Source organism: Mesoplodon bidens, assembly GCF_964165515.1.
Source record: "Mesoplodon bidens genome assembly, chromosome: X".
Taxonomy (NCBI): Eukaryota; Metazoa; Chordata; class Mammalia; order Artiodactyla; family Ziphiidae; genus Mesoplodon; species Mesoplodon bidens.
In genome coordinates this window covers 120,375,515-120,395,704 of record NC_138163.1, presented here as the reverse complement: position 1 = coordinate 120,395,704, position 20,190 = coordinate 120,375,515, and the positions used below count along the sequence as shown (strand labels likewise).

General features: G+C 39.9%; 1 protein-coding gene across 9 annotated transcripts in view; it reads right to left on the bottom strand.

Annotated features, from left to right (window-relative positions):
* The window catches only part of APOO (apolipoprotein O), a 74,339-nt gene that overhangs the window by 28,458 nt on the left and 25,691 nt on the right, over positions 1-20,190 (bottom strand). For 7 of the 9 annotated variants that reach the window (XR_014014191.1, XR_014014192.1, XM_081221766.1 and 4 more), the window contains exons 4-8: positions 19,544-19,598; positions 16,431-16,526; positions 10,282-10,373; positions 9,588-9,626; positions 6,783-6,863 (exon numbers count right to left, since the gene is read on the bottom strand). Coding sequence is in view for 7 of the 9 variants with exons in the window: in XM_081221766.1 (XP_081077892.1) it covers positions 6,783-6,863; positions 9,588-9,626; positions 10,282-10,373; positions 16,431-16,526; positions 19,544-19,598 (363 nt within the window). In the remaining 2 variants the exon portion in view is untranslated. The remainder of the gene's footprint in view (positions 1-6,782; positions 6,864-9,587; positions 9,627-10,281; positions 10,374-16,430; positions 16,527-19,543; positions 19,599-20,190) is intronic. The other 2 variants (XM_081221767.1, XM_081221770.1) reach the window with 1 other exon arrangement.

The window sequence follows — 20,190 nt, the reverse complement described above, 5'->3', positions numbered from 1 at the left end:
AGGAAGCGGATTCTCCCCTGGAACCTCCAGAAAGGGAACGCAGCTCTGCTGACACCTTGATTTAGCACCAGACTCCTGACCTACAGAGTCTAAGATAATAAATTTGTATTACTTTCAGCCAGTAAATTTGTGGTCATTTGTTATGGCTGCAATAGGAAACTAAAACAGATAGGAGGACTTTTGACTAAGGAGTATAATAAGCCCTAGGGCTCCATTTTCCATCAGGAAATGTTACCTTCTCCTATGCAGATGTCACATGACATCTATCATGGTTACCATTTCTAAAGTCTGTCCATTTTCTCAGCTTCTCACATGGATAAACTCAATCCTTGAAACAGCCCCATGTGGTACTAACCCCATTTCCTAAGAGCACCAGAGCAATTTCCCAAGGTTTCAAGGCTTGTAAGAGGTGGGGGTGGGGTGGGAGTGGGGGAAGAGCCCGGTGCACCCACTCTTGAGTCTACTCTCTTGGCCACCAGGCCATGCTGCATCCTGCCTTGTCTACCTTTCCTCATACCAAAAGTGTATGCCTTTTGAAAAAGGAGACTTTTTTTTTTCAGGATTTCTTACTTTTTATTTTGCTAAGTAATGATGTTTAAAAAAAAAGAAAGGGACTTCCCTGGTGGCACAGTGGTTAGGAATCTGCCTGCCAATGCAGGAGACACGGGTTCAATCCCTGGTCCAGGAAGATCTCACATGCCGCGGAGCAACTAAGCCCATGCGTCACAACTACTGAGCCTGCGCTCCAGAGCCCACGAGCCACAAATACTGAGCCTGTGTGCCACAACTACTGAAGCCTGTGCGCCTAGAGCCTGTGCTCCGCAACAAGAGAAGCCACCGCAATGAGAAGCCCACGCACCGCAATGAAGAGTAGCCCCTGCTCCCCACAACTAGAGAAAGCCCACGCACAGCAATGAAGACCCAACGCAGCCAAGAAAAAAAAAAAGAAAAATCATTGCCTAGTACCTTTATTTCTTAGAATTTTAAACAGCAAAGACTAGAAAGGGCACAAATTCAGAACAAATTTAGCTTTATGGAAAACCCACCACATTGTCCTTATTTTTATTTTATTGTGGTAAGAACACTTAACATGAGATCTGCCCTCCTGACAAATTTTTAAGTGTACAATACAGTAATGTTAACTACAGGCACTATATTGTACAGCAGGTCTCTAGAATGTATTCATCTTGCATAACTGAAACTTTATACCCATTGATTAGCAACTCCCCATTTTCCCCTCCCCCCAGCCCCTGGCAACCACCACTCTACTCTCTGCTTCTATAAATTTGACTATTTTAGATACTTCATTTAAGTGGAATCATACAGTATTTCTCCTTCTGTGACTGCCTTATTTCAAAGATGATCATTTTTAAATCACATAACTTACAGCAAAACTTGAGTGTGTTTAGAAAGCTAAGGAATTTCGAATGGAGAAAAAGAAAGCAGGACACATTTACTCAGATTGATGGCTGCTGCTTCCCTTTCATTTTCCTGCTGAGCCAGCAAAGGCTTGAATACAACCATTAAAAGCTCAGCTTTAGAAGTTCTGCTCAGTTTTCATGTTAGTAACAGGTTTATATTTCTTTTATATTTTCCTTACCTTCAAAGAATTATTAAGATTTTTCTTTTTAGTTATTGTTGGTCTTTAACAGTCATTCTACAATTCTTTGATAGTAACTTGTCACATTTTAAAAAAATCTAGTGAAAATTAAACATGACTTTTACTGAAACACACTGCTGTGTTTGGCTAATGTAGAAGACAACTCCAAAAGAGCTATCTGTGACCCTGGGGCCTGACACCCACAAATAGCCACCATCTCTGAAACTCGGGCTTTGAGCTGGGACTATTCTGAAAGGGTTTCAGATTAGCAATGGACAATCAATAGTTTCATGCTTTTATTAAACACCTAGAGTCAAAGAGTGAAAACCGTAATGGAAAAGATCTATGAATCAACTACATTAAGTACTTCTGATCATCAAAAGACACCAAAACTGAAGAGACAAGCCTCAAACTGGGAGAAGACATCTGCAAACATGTGACCAAAAATATTAGTATCTAGGAAAAAATAAAGAACTCTTATAAATCATTAAGAAAGGAACTAATGACCCACATGGAAAATGGCCAAAAAGGGCTTCCCTGGTGGCACAGTGGTTGAGAGTCCGCCTGCCGATGCAGGGGACACGGGTTCATGCCCCGGTCCGGGATGATCCCACATGCTGCGGAGCGGCTTGGCCCGTGAGCCATGGCCGCTGAGCCTGCACGTCTGGAGCCTGTGCTCCGCAACAGGGGAGGCCACAACAGTGAGAGGCCCACGTACCGCAAAAAAAAAAAAGGAAAAAAAAACTTAAAAGGAATATCGAGTCAGAAATAATCATGGGCAAGACTAAAGTGACAGGGATAAAGACTTAGGTGATAAAGCCATTAAGAAAAACAGGGAAGTTACTTCCTACTGTGGAAGTCAGGATAGTAGGTAGTTTGGGATAGAAAGAGAGGAATGTGATTGGGGTAAGCTACATGGAAGGGCTTCTGGGGAGGCTGGCAAAATTCTGGGTTTTTGTCCTAGATGATGGTTACAAGGGTGTGTCCCTTATAATAATTCACTCAGCTATAAAAAAATCAATTTCAAAATTGTTGAAAGAAAGCACATTATTGTGGCAACTGAGGAAATCTATGGACTGTATATTAGATAATGATTATGTAAACAATGAAATGTCAACTTTCCTGAGCATGATAATGGTATTGTGATTATATCAGTAAATGACCATGTTCTTTAGAAATATATGCTGAATTAGATACGGGTAGAAAGTGCAATATCTACAACTAACTCTCAAATGGTTCAGAAAAATAAAATACACATGTGTGTGAGCACCCAAGCATGTGTAAAAAGACAAACCAAATGTAGCAAAACATTAATTGGTGAATCTACGTGAAGGGTATATTCATTATACTATTCCTGCAACTGTTCTGTAGTTTTGAAATTTTTTTTCAAAATAAAAATTGGGGAACAAAGTAAAGACACACACATGCACACACACACACATACAAACATACCCCACAGTGAAAAACTATTTTAAAGGCACTAGACTGGCAAAAATGGAAAACTTGTCATCTAGTAAAATTGATGTGCAGACCCTATGAACTAGGAATCCTGGCCTAGAAAAACTCTTCTTTAAATTAAATTTAATTTAATTTAATTTTTGGCTGCATTGGGTCTTCGTTGCTGAGCGCAGGCTTTCTCTAATCATGGCAAGTGGGGGCTGCTCTTTGTAGTGGTGCGCGGGCTTCTCATTGCAGTGGCTTCTCTTGTTGTGGAGCACGGGCTCTAGGCGTGCAGGCTCAAGTAGTTGCAGCATGTGGGCTCAGTAGTTGTGGTGCACGAGCTTAGTTGCTCCGCAGCATGTGGGATCTTCCCGGACCAGGGATCGAACCCGTGTCCCCTGCATTGGCAGGCGGATTCTTAACCACTGTGCCACCAGGGAAGTCCCTGGCCTAAAAAACTCTTAATAAACCATGACACATGTACAAAAATATGCTCAAAGCTGTGTGTGCAACAACAATATACTGAAAGCCACCTTAGCTAGCCATCAACATGGGTATTTTCCCACAAAGAAATATTCCATAGCAGTGTATATTAATAAATTACGCGCATACACAACCCATTAACATAATGTTTAGGGAACAAAACAACTTGCAAAATAACACATATAGTAAGACTCCAACTAAACTATATATTTATTTATATGTATATTTGATAGTTATTTATATTATAAAGGCAAAAAACAGGCAAGCTCAACTACAGTGTTTTAGAATAAATACGTTATGTGGTTCAACTAAAAGAAAAAGTTTAAAGAAAAACAATGGAAAGAAATGCACAAAATTCTGGATAGTGGTTCTCTCTGGGGAGATGGAAGGGCCCAGGAAGAACTTGGAAGACACTGGTAATTTCCTATTTTTAAAGATGGATGGTTTGTTGGTATATGTATGGTCATTATATTGTTGGATTTTAAACTGTAAATATACATATATATGCAGTTATTTTATATTATATATGTTGTATTTTATGACATATATTTTATATGTTCTTTTATCTCAAAAAAAGAAAAAAAAACCCTAGACCCATTATGATGACAATATTTCTGGACACACCCATCTTTGCTTCACAGTTCTGACAAAGAATTCATTTTAGCTTAAGCAGATAAATTCCTCTTCACTGACCAACGACAGGACTGAAAGACCACCTCATCCAAACTTCGTTGATAGAAGACTCAGTGCAAACATTTAGAATTAATTCCTAAAAGGGAAAAGAGACGTGGCAGAGCAAAAAATGCCACAGACTGAGGGTTTCTGAGAGTAACACAGCTCCATGGGAAATAATATAATTGAGAACTGAACCATCATTCATACCACTTAAAATTTCAGGGCCCCATTATTTGATAGTGAAATGCCATTGTCTTTTATTGATTTCCCTGCCCCCCACTTGTTGGACTTTGTGGGTTTCAGTATTTTTTATTTGTTTGTTTTTGCTTTATAAACAGAGCAAAGACTTAAGCTACCCTGGAACAGGAATCTTTTGGGGCCCGGGAATTCTTTGAAGGGAACTGAAGAACACCTCATGGAGGAGATATCTGTTTGTTTCTTAGGGTGTTTGGAAATTGGTTTTCAAGTTAGGCTTCAATTACCAGTCTCAATTAGATGCAATCTGATTCATAATTGTTTGTACTATAATAATGTAACAGATGTACCTACTTTCGGTTGTAAATAGTCAAAGAAATTTGTGGCATGTGGGGATCTAGTTCCCCTGCATTGGAAGCACAGAACCTTAACCACTGGACCACCAGGGAAGTCCCTCAGGGCCCCATTTTAAACACAATGCCCACAAATTTCTTTGACTATTTATAACCAAAAGTATGTACATATCAAATAATTCCCAAAATCTAACTATATCAAATCTTGAATTAATAAGGCCTTCTGATATTTTTCATTTAAAACTTGTGCTAAATGTTTAAGTAGTCAACATCCATTTTATTATCTTCTATTCACAACAGAGAGCTGTCAGGACAACTGTGCTTTGAGAGTAAATGAATGGAAGAACACTAAGCTCTCAGTGACGCTCAAGAGGGCAAGAGCATAGAAGGAAGACCAGAGAAGACATGCAGACCAACCCCAGGCTAATTAGGCATCTTTACTATCTCGCTCCCCAAAGACTTGCATGTAAATACGAGTAGCTGTAATATGCAACGTTTTCAAATTACCATAAAATGCTGTTCTGCTTAGCTTGCATTCCAACCACAGTCCCATTGCTGTGCACGTGTCTGCCTGACGCCACAGTGAGCGCTCAGAGGCTCCCAGGGGATCCCCCCCCACCATAGCTTTCATGTGCATCGGTTCTGCACTGACACCACAGTGAGCACTCAGAACTGAGGAGGAGTTTCATTTTCCACATTTCTTTCTAAGGCTGTGTATAGTTTTCCTGACATTCTGTTTCCTTTCCCATATTAAACTCAGTGTGGACTTAAGGAATTTTTTAAACAGGAAAGAAAGCATCCAAAGAAAATGTCAGAGAAATGAAAATAAAACTATGAGCGTTTATTCTTTAAAAGGGATTGGCAAAGGGCACTTGATATTAATATAGAACTTCCTACTCAAGAGCTAGTTTAAACAGGCTCAACAGAGACTAATTCATTTACAAATCGCCAGTACAATAATTAGTCTTAAGATTTCACTGGAAGATTATTTATGTAACTAATGAGGAGGGCTTATAATTTATTTGGTTAATGTTACTTCCAAATTCCAGTTCGAAATCCTGGGTTTTGAGATAGGTATGTATGTATTTATTTATTTATCTATTTATCTATCTATCTATTTATTTATGGGCCATGCCGCATAGCACGCGGGATCTTAGTTCCCCGACCAGGGATCGAACCCATGCCCCCTGCAGTGGAAGCTCGGAGACTAACCACTGGACCACCAGGGAATTCCCTAGGTATTTTTATTTTTTAAAAGGGTATTCTGATTTGAGATGACAGGAGTCAAAAGTATTCTATGATACAGAAGGTATGTTAATAATAAGAACCCTAATTCTTCCTTATCGAGCTGTGCCTCTGAGTGCTTGGAGGAGACATGATGCCTTGTTCTATATTCACTAATCCATATCAGAGGAAAGAGAGAATGTCCCAGCAAACATGGGCAACATTTAATCAGCTAAGTGGCTGTGAGAAGAGACAAAAAAATGACCTGTCCTTATAATTCCACAACCTTTTCCCCTCTGCTGTTTGCCCACCAGTCAGCACAGTGGCCTGTAATTGGTGGCTGGATCCGTATATGCCCTTAACTGGGCCCATAGGCTAGGGGATGAACAGTTACAGTACTGATAAAGCGAAGAACGAAGCCTATGGTGAATGAAATAGCAAGAGGAGTCTCAGTTATTTGTCCTTTGCTGGGAGCATAGCATGTTCCCTTTGAATCTAGTTTTGATAAAACTTTCAGATAATATGCAACACTTTGAGCAAACTGTAAATACAATACAGTGGAAATTATGGTCTAACACTGGGGTGGAATGTATTTTATGGTCCCCAGTTATTCAGCCCTGCTGAAAATAATCAAATGCACAGAGGTTCTATTGCTCCTCCAATAAAGGCCACCCGAGAATCTGAGCTAGAAGCATAAGGAAATACAAACAGAAAAAGCAAGAGCAAGCAACAGGGCATCAAGAATTTTATAAAACCCGAGAGAAACCACATATTTAAACCAAAAGGAAGATAATGAAAAAGATCTTTCTCACCTTTTGAATGTTCTCCTTCCACAAATCTTCTACAACTATGTATCCTCGTAAACCCCAGTCATATAATTTCTCCCCACTGACCTTGAAACAAAATATAAAAGATCCATTGCTATTCCATACATGAAGTGGTAAGGAAGAGAATTTTGTTTTCTTTTGTCCTGTTTCCAAAAGAACTGTATTTAAGCATACGACAAACACAGGAATCTTGGGACATACACATTAAAACTGTGCAATGTAAGCAAATAAAAGATAGTAAGAATGATAGCATAAAAAGAAAAAATAGCTTGCCCGTGTACAGTTACTGTTTAAAATAATTTGCCATAAATTATAGGTGTATATTTCAAACTTTCACAATTTCAAGGGAAAAAATGTAGATCATTGCTGATATGGGAAATGCCTGAAGATCAGACGAGAAGGAAGGCTTCTACCTATCACATCTAGCACGTAACAGCCAAACAAGTCTGAAAATCAAGCTTAAAATCAATCATTCATTTTAGGGCCTAGGTAAAAAAATAGGTGAGCCCAGTAAAGATGCTCTCAGTCTTCCCAGATCCCTCAAAACATAAAGTTTTTGAGTTTCTATAGCAATTTTGCCTCCTGTTTCAAAATCCTTTCTACAACATCCTGAGAGGTAGGCCCCAGGGTCAGAGAATATTTTGGGGTCAGTGAGCTCACTACCTTAAAATGCACTTGTCCAACTTTGGCCTGCTGGCTTTAATTGTTGGAAACTTTTTTTTTAAGTACTGAGCTTTCTTAAAAAAAATGCTTCCAATAATTTGCATTCCTTGGTTCTACTTATGACCATATTGATTATTCTTCTAAATGACAGTACTTCAATTTTCTGAAAGCAGTTATTATTCTCTTTCTAATTTTTATAATAATTTGTCTATGTATAGCATTTTACTTTACAAAGCACATTCACATGATTTATCTCTATTCTATATAACAACCCTATGTGGTAAGTAGGCAAAGACTGCAAGGAAGTATTCAGAGGCTGAGTGACTCGTCTAAGATCACAGTGCTAGTAAATCCAGGAGTTGCTGCAACATGCTGGTTTCTTAGAAGTTATATTCTTCCAGTTGCTCCAACTGTTCTTAGAATATGATATGATTCTCAGACTCACTGGTAGACATATCAAGCATTTATCATGAGTATGGCGCTGTTTTCAGTGCTTTAAATTTGAGAGAAAAATAATATTTGCCATCACTTTAAGAGTTTTCTTACAGTCCTTTTCTCCAAACACTACTGAACAGAAAACAGAATATAAGTGATTAAGTGGCTTGTCCAAGGTCATGGCATTCATTAAAAAAAAAAAAGAAAAAGAAGAGGAAGTAGAAAAGAAACTGTGAAATAGGAACTAAATGACATTAAAACGGTATCAGAAATTCTCTTTCAGTCGCTGATGTCGTTCTGTTTTATTGTGGCAAATACACATAATATACCATTTACCATTTTAACCACTTTTAGGTGTACAATTCAGCGGCATTAATTACATTCACAATGCTATGCAGTCATCACCACCATCCATTTTCAAAACGTTTTCATCATCCCAAACAGATCACTAATGTTTTATATCTAGTGAAACTAGTTAATTGCTTTGCTCTGGCTTACCCTAGGTACAAAATAAAAGACAAAACTCCTTCCCACTGACTTTAAAAATAAATTAGAATACAACTCAGATTTGCATGCTACTATCTTGGTTGTGAATATAAAAAATCTTTTGCAACATATGCTGTGGCATATAAGATAAAAGAAGGCCTCTACTCAGAGGGCAGCCACATATGCTTCTCAACCAGCAGCCAATTACTATTTAAACCATAACAGACTGAGATGATGTTTGATTATTTTTATGATCTAGGGCAGGCAGACACGATTCACTGCTCCAGAGCTGGGGCTGAAGCAGGCAGAGGATCAGTAACTATCTGCCTCCAGGACTGCTGTAAACAATGTCAAGGCCATGCTACGAAGATTTTATTGGTATTTGCCACCAAAGGCAACAATTTCCCGTAGCTGGAGCCACTGGGCTCCCACCTGCAACTGCAGCACCGTCTAGGAATCTAGACTCGATACTGTCACAAGGACTGCAGGGGCACAGTTTCAGGTCATTTTGGCTCAGAGCCCTCAGGGCCCAAATCTGGTGATGGCACTGCTATTCCTCTTAGGACCAAGTGTCAGTGTGAGATGGCAATTCTGGCAAATGAGTCCTTGTCTCCATAAGCTGTCTAGGACCTCAAAACCTCGAGTCTGCCTTGCCTCTTGCCAGTTTTCCAAGGGACTCTACATGTAGAGTCACACTAAGTCCACACACCACTGCCCTGAGAGAGTCTAGTCTTTATCAGTGGTTCTCAAATATTATGGGCTTGCTAAAAATTCCCCGGAGGGCTTGCTAAACCACATATTGCTGGCCCTAACCCTCAGAGTGCTTGAGGTCAGTAGGTCCGGGTTAGGGCCTGAAAATTTGCATTTCTAACAAGTTCCCAGGTGATCCTGATCCTGCTGGTCCAGGGACTACACTCTGAGAACTGCTGGTCCAGCTGTTATGGACTGAATTGTATCCCCCAAAATTCATATATTGAAGCCCTAACCCACAGTGTTAATACAGTAGACTGTATTTGGAGACAGGGCCTTTAGAGAGGTAATTAAGGTCAAGTTCGTCATAAGGGTAGAGCTGTAACCTAACTAGTGTCATTATAAGACAAGGATGATACATCAGGGGAGTGCACGCACAATGACAAGGCCATGTGAGGACACAGGGAGAAGGTGGCCATCTGCAAGTCACGGAGAGAGGCCTCAGGAGAAACCAACCTTGCTGACACCTTGATCTTGGACTTCCAGCCTCCAGAACTTTGAGAAAATAAATTTCTGTTATTTAAGCTTCACAGTCTGTGGTATTTTGTTACGGCAGCTCAAGCTGACTAAGGCATCAGCTTCACCCGTGTTCTTGCCACTGTGTTCTACTTGCCAGGATGCCATCAAACTGAGGCCTGAAGGGTAGGAAAGGAGCAGCCAACTGACAGCCCTGAGAAAGGCATTCCCAGCAGAAGGGACTGCACTGCCTGTAGTCCCCAGCAAGGAAAGCGAGGCTAGCGCCAGGATGAGGGAGAAGGTGCCGCGGGCCAGAGCACAGGCCCGTGCCTGCAACTCCAAGGAGGGCAGCTTGTGACCAGAGAAGCCTAAACTGAGAATGACCTGTAACTAGCAGCTGTGGAATTTGAGTCTCTAGATTTCCATGTAATTATGCAAAAAAAAAGGCATAGCAAATTTTCTTTGATTAATATTCAAATTAGCATGCATTCTCTGAACACTGACATTGGAAGGAGGGCCAGAACTGAGGTACATAGTGCAGAAAAACATTTAAATTTGTTGTAGTTCATTTATATGTACAAACAAATTTTAGTCTGGTGTTAGAAAGGCTGCAAAATAAAATTAAATTAAGCAGTAAACCCACACATACATAAGCAAGAACAAAGGACATGCAAGCTTACTGGATCTAACTTACCTGGACAAATACGATGGCTTGTTGTGGATAATAAAGAGAGGCAGCTAATCCCATGAAAACAGGTGGATACACCAGCTTCTTTATTTTTGAACCTATTAAAAAAAAGGTTATGGACACCATCAGAGTATTCATTATCTTTACCATTACAGTTTGCGTCATATATCTAACATTGAGTAAGACTCCTTTGGTCTTAGACTGACAGAGAATGTGCCTAATATATGAACCAAAAAGGACCACCACATTTTCATAGCTTTAGTAAGATACAATTCACACAACTCACCCACTTAAATTGTACCATTCAATGGCTTTTAGTGTATTCACAGAGGTACACGGCCATCACCACAATCAATTTTAGAAGTGATCACCCAAAAAGAATCCCCACCTCCGTGAGCAGTCACCCCCCAATTCCTCCATCACCTCCAGCCCTAGGAAACCATTAATCTACTTTCTAGCTCTATGGATTTGCCTACTCTGTACATTTCGTATAAATGGAATTATATAATATGTAGTCCTTTGCACCTAGCTTTTTTCATCAATACAATGTTTTCAAGAGAACCACCATTTCTAAGGAAACAGAAGAAAAGATTGTTTTAAAAAGAAAACCACACATTATTTTGGTTTCTAAGGTTTACATTCTTTCATAGTAAACTGGCTTCCTATTTAAACACCGAATGCAAGCATTCCTCTCCTCTTCTTTCCAATACCCCATAAAAATAACAGTAAAAGAATAAAATACAGATAATAAACCCACAACGAAGAGAAAATGTATGGCGGGGCTATTGGCTATTAAGAAGTGTCAACCAAGTTTCAGAAAACGGAGAGTGGATGGGAGCAAGAGGACAGACAGCCTTTAAATCCTGAGGAGAGGCCACAGCAGAGGAGGGAGCAGAATGTCCCTGGCAGCCCAGAGATGTCAGGTACCATGCAGGGTGGAGAGGGCGACCGGGGATCAAGATAGGGGGAGAAATACAAGTCCTGTGCATGGACCAGGTGAGCCTCTCCTTCCTCCATGCCACGCCTGTGCAAAACTGCCTGTGGCCATGCCATCTCAACAGACAAAATCTTAAAAGGGGGGCAGGGTATCGCTAAAGAAATGCCATGGATTTGCTGCTGAGAACCGAGACAGCTGGTGTGAGTGCATGTGCATGTTAGTGCTGAGAGTACAGCCTTCCTCAGGTGTGCACTGTCACCCCCCCACCTAAGGGCAGTCCCCTTTTGGCTCACCCTGAGGGAGAGCCTGCTTGCCAGCAAGCCCCATCTACACACAAAAAGTTCTTATTAGAGTTTCAATTGCCTTGTTCTTTCTTGTTTTGTTTTTTGCCTTGTTCTTAAACATGACTGTACAACTGAGGAAAGCTGAGGAAAGCCTGCAACGTAAAAGAGAAGATCAAGACAAGTAAGAAGGAAAAATGACCCCAAAGGAAAGAGAAGAACTTAAAAACAAAGCTAAATCTGTTATTAAGTATCATCAATAAATTCAAGAAGCTACTGCACTAAAAGAAAAATGACTTCTGTGAAAAGAGAGCAGAAAAGAGCTCTCAGAAATGACCAAAGTAAACTAATGCAAAAAGAATAAAATAGTCAAGAAAATACAAGAGACATATGGGGTCAGTTTAAATAGCTCAATCACAAATGAATTCGAGTTCAGGAAAGAAAAAGAATGAGAGGAAATTTTCAAATAAATACAAGATATATATTTGCGTACAGCTGAGGGCTGCAAGCCACCAAAATGCCCAACCAAAGAATGAAAACATCTATATGTAGTCACAGCACCATGGAAGTTCAGAACATTGAAGATTAAGACAAGATCCTCAAAGCTTCCAGAAAAAAAGAAAAAAAATGAATCACTTCATAAGGAACAATCATGCAGACTGGTTGCTGACTCTCACACCTGCAACACTGGGTGCTAGAAGATGCAGCCTTCAAAGTTTTGATGGAGAACAAATTCTACGACCAACCAAACTATCACTAGGTATGAGTCCTTTCAGACTTGCAAAAACTTGGAAAGTTTACCTCCAACATAGGCTTTTTTGAAAGTGACTTAAGCATGTAGTTCAACAACATGGCAGCAAATCTAGGAGAAGACAACATGGACCCCAGGCAAAGGGGGTCAAACCCAAGAGAGCGTGGAGCCATGTCCCAAGACAAGAGCTGTGTTGACTGAGTCTCAGTCTAGACTGTGAGAATACATAGAGCCCTGGGAAAGGGGAAATGAACAGACAGAAGGATGGAGAGCTGGGAGAAATGAGAATGAGATTAAGAAAACTGGTAGAGGGTAAAACTGGAGAATACACTAGAAATGGACTTGACACAAGAAACAGTCTCCACTCAGAGGCACGGGGTTTTTGAGATGGGACGCATACAGATGCTAGTGCAATGTATGTTACTCACATTTACAAAGAAGAATGTAAGTGCTGTTTATCGGTCTTAAACTTTAAACAGACAAATCCCCCAAAATGGAACTGGGGTTACAGAAGAGAATACAAATACTATCAATCTAGACTCTTAATATCATGTTTCTCTCCCTGTCCTATTGCCTTGACTGAAAGGCTATAAGTACTCCAGAAGAGAAAAGCCTTTTACACCCCTGGAAGCCCACCTGTACACTTGAAGCTTTAAGCACCTGGGCAGCTCATGAAGGTGAGGACCAGGTGAAGGACAGCAAACCCTCCAACCAGCCATTTTTCACTCCTCTAGGGAAAGCTGATAAGCAGCAGCTCTTGAGCTTCTAGCTCCTAGTGGTTCACACAATGAGCTGGGGGCCCCAGAACTTCTGGAAGAAAGTGCAATCCCCTGTCTCCCTGCCTATCTCCACACCCACACCTCCCAAGAAGCCAGTGGTCTAAACTGTAACCATCAGCATTGCCAGAGGGGAGTCACTGGCTGCCAGTGCTGGAGGGAGCCACCAGAAGGCAACAATGGTGGGCAACGACCACCTGCCACCCTTGGGTGTCCTGGCTGGGCCCACTTCCTCTGAATGATCATCCACTCATCTCTCTTCCAGAGAAGTACCTCTTGTCCTCACCACAGTCCTGGCCACCCTCACCACCATTATCTGCTGAATGCTCAAGAAACCTATCCATAGGATCCAGCAATCACTCTTCTGGGTATATACCCAAAGGAAATGAAATCAGTATCTTGAAGTATCCCATGTTCACTGCAGCATTGTTCACAATAGCCAAGACATGAAACCAAACTAAGTGTCTTTCAATGGAAGAATGGATAAAGAAATTGTGGCATATATTTGCAATGGAATATTATTTGGCCTTTAAAAGGAAGGACGTTCTACCATGTGCAAAAATATGGATGAACCTGGAGGACATTATGCTAAGTGAAATAAGCCAGACAGAGAAAGAAAAAACAGTGCAAGATCTCACTGATATGTAGAATCTAAAAAAGTCAAATACATAGAAGCAGAGAGTAGAAGGGTGGTTATCAGGAGTGGGGAGGTGGGAGAAATGGGGAGGTATTGGTCAACGGGTACAAAGGTGCAGCTATGTAGGATGAATAAGTCTAGAGATCTAATGTACAGCATGATGACTACAGTTAATAATACTGAACCCTGGACATTTACTAAGAGAGGAGATTTCAGGTGCTCTCATCACAAAAAAGCTAACTATATGAGAAGATATATTAATTAGCTCGACTCTAGCAATAATTTCACTATGTATATGTGTATCAAAACATCATGTTATACACCTTAAATACACATACTTTTTATTAAAAAATAAAATTAAAATAAATAAAATGTTAGACTGAAAAAAAGAAGAAAAGAAACTCCACCAGGTGGGACCTTCTGAGCCCATCGTACTGCTGCCAGCATAGGGGACCTGGAGGGGCCTGAAAATCACTCTGACCACCCATGAACATACCTACCCTCCCACTCCCCACTCATCTTGCTTAGGGACCCCCCACCCCAACGTTGTTTACCTCAGGCCCTTGTACCCCAGCACCCACAGGAAAAGATTTGTTGTTTGGTATGTGTGCATGAGTATGTGTGCATGTGTACTTTTCTGAAAAAGAATTAAGGTTTTAAATTATTTTAATACAACCGAGCCCTCTCAGGAAAAGGAAGAAGAGAGAGGAACAAGCAAGAAAACAAAAGCAAAGGCAAAGGACCCGCAGTAGTAGTGTTCTGCTTCTGTTCTGCCCAGGAGAGCATAGTCCCCAGTCGTCCTCAGGACAGTCACCACAGTGGATATGCAGGAGATAAACACAGTGTAAAGAGCACACATGGCACAGGGAGCTCTCTTTAGGGCTGTAAAACTGCTCCACATGCTCTACCCATGGAGAGGGAAGGAGGAAGCTAATCTCACTTGATTCCACGTTCCTGGCTCCCTAACACCCAGTCAAATTCCAACACCCTGGCCTTGGGATCTTTATAAATTCTAAACACTATCTAAATAACATAGGAATGCTTTTCTAGACAGCTTTACAGAAGGAGGGGAAAGAAGTCTGGGACAAAAAGCTGGTTCAACTATTGCCCAAGCTGATTAGTAAAAACAAATTTAATTAATTTAAATCCCACCCCTCTAGGTGGTCACAAAGCACCGAGCTGATCTCCCTGTGCTATGCGGCTGCTTCCCACTAGCTATCTATTTTATGTTTGGTAGTGTATGTATGTCCATGCCACTCTCTCACTTTGTCACAGCTTACCCTTCCCCCCCATATCCTCAAGTCCATTCTCTAGTAGGTCTGTGTCTTTATTCCCGTCTTGCCCCTAGGTTCTTCATGACCTTTTTTTTTTCTTAGATTCCATATATACATGTTAGCATACAGTATTTGTTTTTCTCTTTCTGACTTACTTCACTCTGTATGACAGACTCTAGGTCCATCCACCTCACTACAAATAACTCAATTTCGTTTCTTTTTATGGCTGAGTAATATTCCATTGTATATATATGTGCCACATCTTCTTTATCCATTCATCTGTCGATGGACACTTAGGTTGCTTCCGTGTCCTGGCTATTGTAAATAGAGCTGCAGTGAACATTTTGGTACATGACTCTTTTTGAATTATGGTTTTCTCAGGGTATATGCCCAGTAGTGGGATTGCTGGGTCGTATGATAGTTCCATTTGTAGTTTTTAAGGAACCTCCATACTGTTCTCCATAGTGGCTGTATCAATTTACATTCCCACCAACAGTGCAAGAGGGTTCCCTTTTCTCCACACCCTCTCCAGCATTTACTGTTTGTAGATTTTTTTTTTTTTTTTTTGCAGTACGCAGGCCTCTCACTGTTGTGGCCTCTCCTGTTGCGGAGCACAGGCTCCAGACGTGCAGGCTCAGCGGCCATGGCTCACAGGCCCAGCCGCTCCGCGGCATGTGGGATCTTCCCGGACCAGGGCACGACCCCATGTCCCCTGCATCGGCCGGCGGACTCTCAACCACTGCACCACCAGGGAAGCCCTTGTTTGTAGATTTTTTGATGATGGTCATTCTGTCCAGTGTGAGATGATACCTCATTGTAGTTTTGATTTGCATTTCTCTAATGATTAATGATGTTGAGCATTCTTTCATGTGTTTGTTGGCAATCTGTAAATCTTCTTTAGAGAAATGTCTATTTAGGTCTTCTGCCCATTTTTTGGATTGGGTTGTTTGATTTTTGATATTGAACTGCATGAGCTGCTTGTAAGTTTTGGAGATTAATCCTTTGTCAGTTGCTTCATTTGAAAATATTTTCTCCCATTCTGAGGGTTGTCTTTTCGTCTTGTTTATGGTTTCCTTTGCTGTGCAAAAGCTTTTAAGTTTCATTAGGTCCCATTTGTTTGTTTTAGTTTTTATTTCCATCTCTCTAGGAGGTGGGTCAAAAAGGATCTTGCTGTGATTTATGTCATAGAGTGTTCTGCCTATGCTTTCCTCTAAGAGTTTGATAGTGTCTGGCCTTACATTTAGGTCTTTAATTCATTTTGAGTTTTCTTTTTGTAACCAAAAGTATATAATTTCTTTCATTTTATTTTTTTACAATTTCTATATGTTTAAAATCAAATATACTGGAGAAAACAACCATATCAATTATACATCAAGAAGCCCATATTCAGGAACTAACTAATTATTCCAAAAACTGGTAAGTGAAAAGAAAGAATCAAATGTATATGTTATGTCTCCCTTATGAACTGTTTAAAAAAAAAACTACAAAATTGTACCTACCTCTCGCCAAAAGGAGTCCAACAACTCCAGCAAAACCAATAACACCAAGTCTTGGAAAAAATCCAGGAGGTGCATTCTGGAGATATTCATAGCTGTCTACAATAGAATCAGACCAGGAAACAGTTTTATAAATTGCTCATTAAAAAACAAAACATGTGCATCAACTATATTTCAATTAGAAATAAACATAAACAAAAAGAACAAAACAAAAAAGTCAAATATAAGTAGCATATGTAGTAGCAAATGCTTTTCAAATAATGTATTCTTTGCTTTCTGTTAATATGCTTCTTTTCAACAAGTTCTTTTTATGTAAGAGATAAACATGATTTACTAGTTACATCGCAAGTATCCAATTTTCAAACACTTTTTAGCCTGATGACATTCTGACAATAAAGTAATGTTAGATTACCTTCATATTCCTGAAGGCAACAGATCTGAATCAATTATTCATAAGGGCAGAAAGACAAATACAGGAATCCCTTGCTATCCAAACACAGAAACAGAATAAATTTGTATAAATCTTTGGATAGATCTGTCGCTATCTGAAGCTTTGCTGCTTGCTCTCTAAAGTTCAGGAACCAAATACATTAGACTCAGGAAAAAAAAGTATCTTTTGCCATCTGAATTCATTATTTAAACTCAAGATAAGAATAACTCTGGATAATGAAGGAAACTTGTAGTGCAAGCATATGCAGGAAGTAGTCACTGTTGATAGATAAAATAAATACAAATAAATGCAACATGTGAGTCTACTTGCCACACCTGACCATGCATTATGACCTCATTCGCATGATGCCGCCTCTCCTCTCCCCTGAGCCAATGCCACCAAATAAAAGCCAGGTTAAGTCCTACCTCCTCAGAAAAGCCTTTCCTATACTCATCAGCCCACACCTCTTTCTCCTCTAAAGTCCCACCATATTTATTTTCTCTACCGTCATTTGGTGCCTAATTGTACAGCCCTTGTTTTTAATTATTCAGGGTGTATTTTATGTTTCCTCAAAGAGAATATCTGCTCCTTAATGGTGGACTGCTTAGACTTCTATGTCATTTTCCCCCAGTGGTAAATAGTGGATGTTCACTCAACAGATACTTATTTGAAGCCCTGCTAGGAGTTAATGGATACTGACTGAATTAACAAAGGGATTTCAGCTAGGTCATGACTTGAAAAGACTGCAGGTCTCTCAACCTCATCTTCAGCACTCCCGATCTGCTTCCAGTTCCCGGCACACGCAACACTAAGTCACCGTCCAAACCCTGGTCATGCTGTGCCCTCTGTGTGGAATGCCTCCCAATTCCCACCCCCATGTTTTGGTGTGGCTAACTGTTCCTTCAAGACTCATCTCAGAATGCCTTCCCTGACTGCTCCCATCTCCCCAATCTCTGTTAGACTCGTCTCTTTCCTCTGTACCTTCAATGGTGGTCTACGACTGTCTTTGTATTTGTGCTAGTACTGAACACTTTATTATATGCACCTCAGTGGCTGTGACCACTGTCTCAATCAGCCTCTCTCTTCAATGCCTGCCATGATGGTGACTTAACAGACGTACATGGAACTGAACTAATTGGAATACTCAATAATTCTCTCATCTAGATAATACTAGGCGTGTGCCAGTTATCCTTTTCTTGGTTTCTTTGGGAAATGTGGTGATCATTTTAAATACTACCATAGGGCTTGTGTTCTTTGCACCAATTCCTGTCTGGCCTTTTACTTATTTTGCCTTTAACCTGGTTTTAACTTTTCAACCTCTTGTCTGGGTCATTTGAGGCAATTTTCTGCTTCCCTTTATTTTTGCCTACCAGCATGGTATTTTCAATTCTAGACAGGCACACAGAGCAGGTGATAGAAGGACACCCAGATGCCTTGGTGAGCTGAGCCAAAGTGGGAAAATCACAAAGAAATGGGAAAGAAGATATGCTGTAAGACTACACTAAATATGAAGTCCAGCTTCTAGCAACACGTCTTGGCTATGACTCCTGGGAAATGGACTGGTTGCCTTGGCAGACAACAGTGCAACTCATAATGGGACGTTTCTTCTTAAGTCTTTGCAGTAACTATGAGTCCAGGAGAAGAAAAAAAAGACTCATATTGCAAATACTGCCTCCTGCTGTGAATCAATGGGAAATAATAGGCGACAATGAAGAGACACCTCAGTCACACATATAGATAAAAGATCAGGAGTTCTTTAGCTTCCTCAGGTAAAAAATGAAGGTAACAAAGTACCTAACTGCCAAGGTTGTTATGAAGATTGTACATAAATTAATACTTTCAAAGCACTTAGACTAGTTCCTGACACCTAATAAGCACCAAATAAGTGTTTATAAAATTAAGATATTAACATACACGAATAATTTAAAGAAGTAGTAAGCTACTAATATGTCTGTCTTCAAATGAAGAATTTACTTATATAGTAGTCTCAGGGGTATCAGTGCATCAATACTATGATAATCTTCACAAAGAAATAAATTGTACTCATGCTGATTTTATTCTGTCACGGAAACACTTGTAAAAACAAGAGGATGACTGGCTGAGATGTCCAATAAAGGGAATGAAATATAATCAATGTCTATTAATTTATCAGTTCCTGATATTAGTTAGAACACAGACTGTGAAACCAGTTTATGAGTGTTATGTGTTAAGTGAATGTGAAAAACAATCAAAGGCAATTAAAAAACAAATGAAAACATGTAAGAACACTACAAATTATGCAATAAAGCCTTTCCTAGGCACACCAGCCCAGTTCCTTCCTACCTCTAAACTTCTATAACATGTGTTAATAGCTGTGCCAATGAGCTATCCTGATTCTGAAAACCTATAGATGAGTTAGGACATTGCACCTGGAAATAGCTTTAAAGAAAGAAAATCCAGTGTATCTGCACCTGCTAGGCCAACAATCCTAATGATCTTGAAGAGACTTACCTGAGTGTTTGGGGACACTAGTTCTCTGAAATCTGATGAAAAAAATAGATCCTCTTTCCAGAAAAATCCAAATAGCTCTAAAATTCTACATACAATTTTAAGGAATTCATAGATCTCCTAGAGCCCATCCATGGACTCCCAGTGAAAGAATCCAATGTCAAACAAACTGATTATGCCTAATTAAAAATCGACTTACCTAACCCCCACTGAACCAAACTTTGCATCTTGGGCTTAGTTTGGGAGTACATTTCCTAAAAAGATGAGGAAAAAAAAAGAATCAATAGGATTTGCTGATTAGAAAGTAGCAATAAATATATTTGTCTTTACTGAATAAATTATCATGTTATTAGCACTTTTTGAACAAAGGGATATACTGTCTATCTGGGTTTTTTGTGTTGTTTTTCCTTTTCTAATTTCCCCTTCACTACAAATTGCTCAGCAGAATGGCTTATTATTGCCACAGGAAGCAAAGATTTCAAGTAGAGTGGTTTCAACAACCCAGCCTTTTCGTTCTCCTATTGAAATTGAAGAGGACGAAAAAAAATCAATCCCCTGATAATTAAAGTGAATATTCTTTCCCTGTGAGATTAAATCATTCATATTAAGTCTATTTCCTGATTTGCCATGATTTTAGAGCCTATATCTGAAAACTGCCCATTTGAAGCAGGAATGACCAGATTTAATGGGACAAAGGAGTCTATATCCAGGTTTGGAGAAACATTCACCCCAATTGAGCAAATGAAGTATTAACATTCTCTTAACCACAACAGTAAAAAGGCTTTGTACATGAATATCAGATGATCCTAAAGAAAGGAAGGGACTACTTCAAAAAGTGTAAAGATG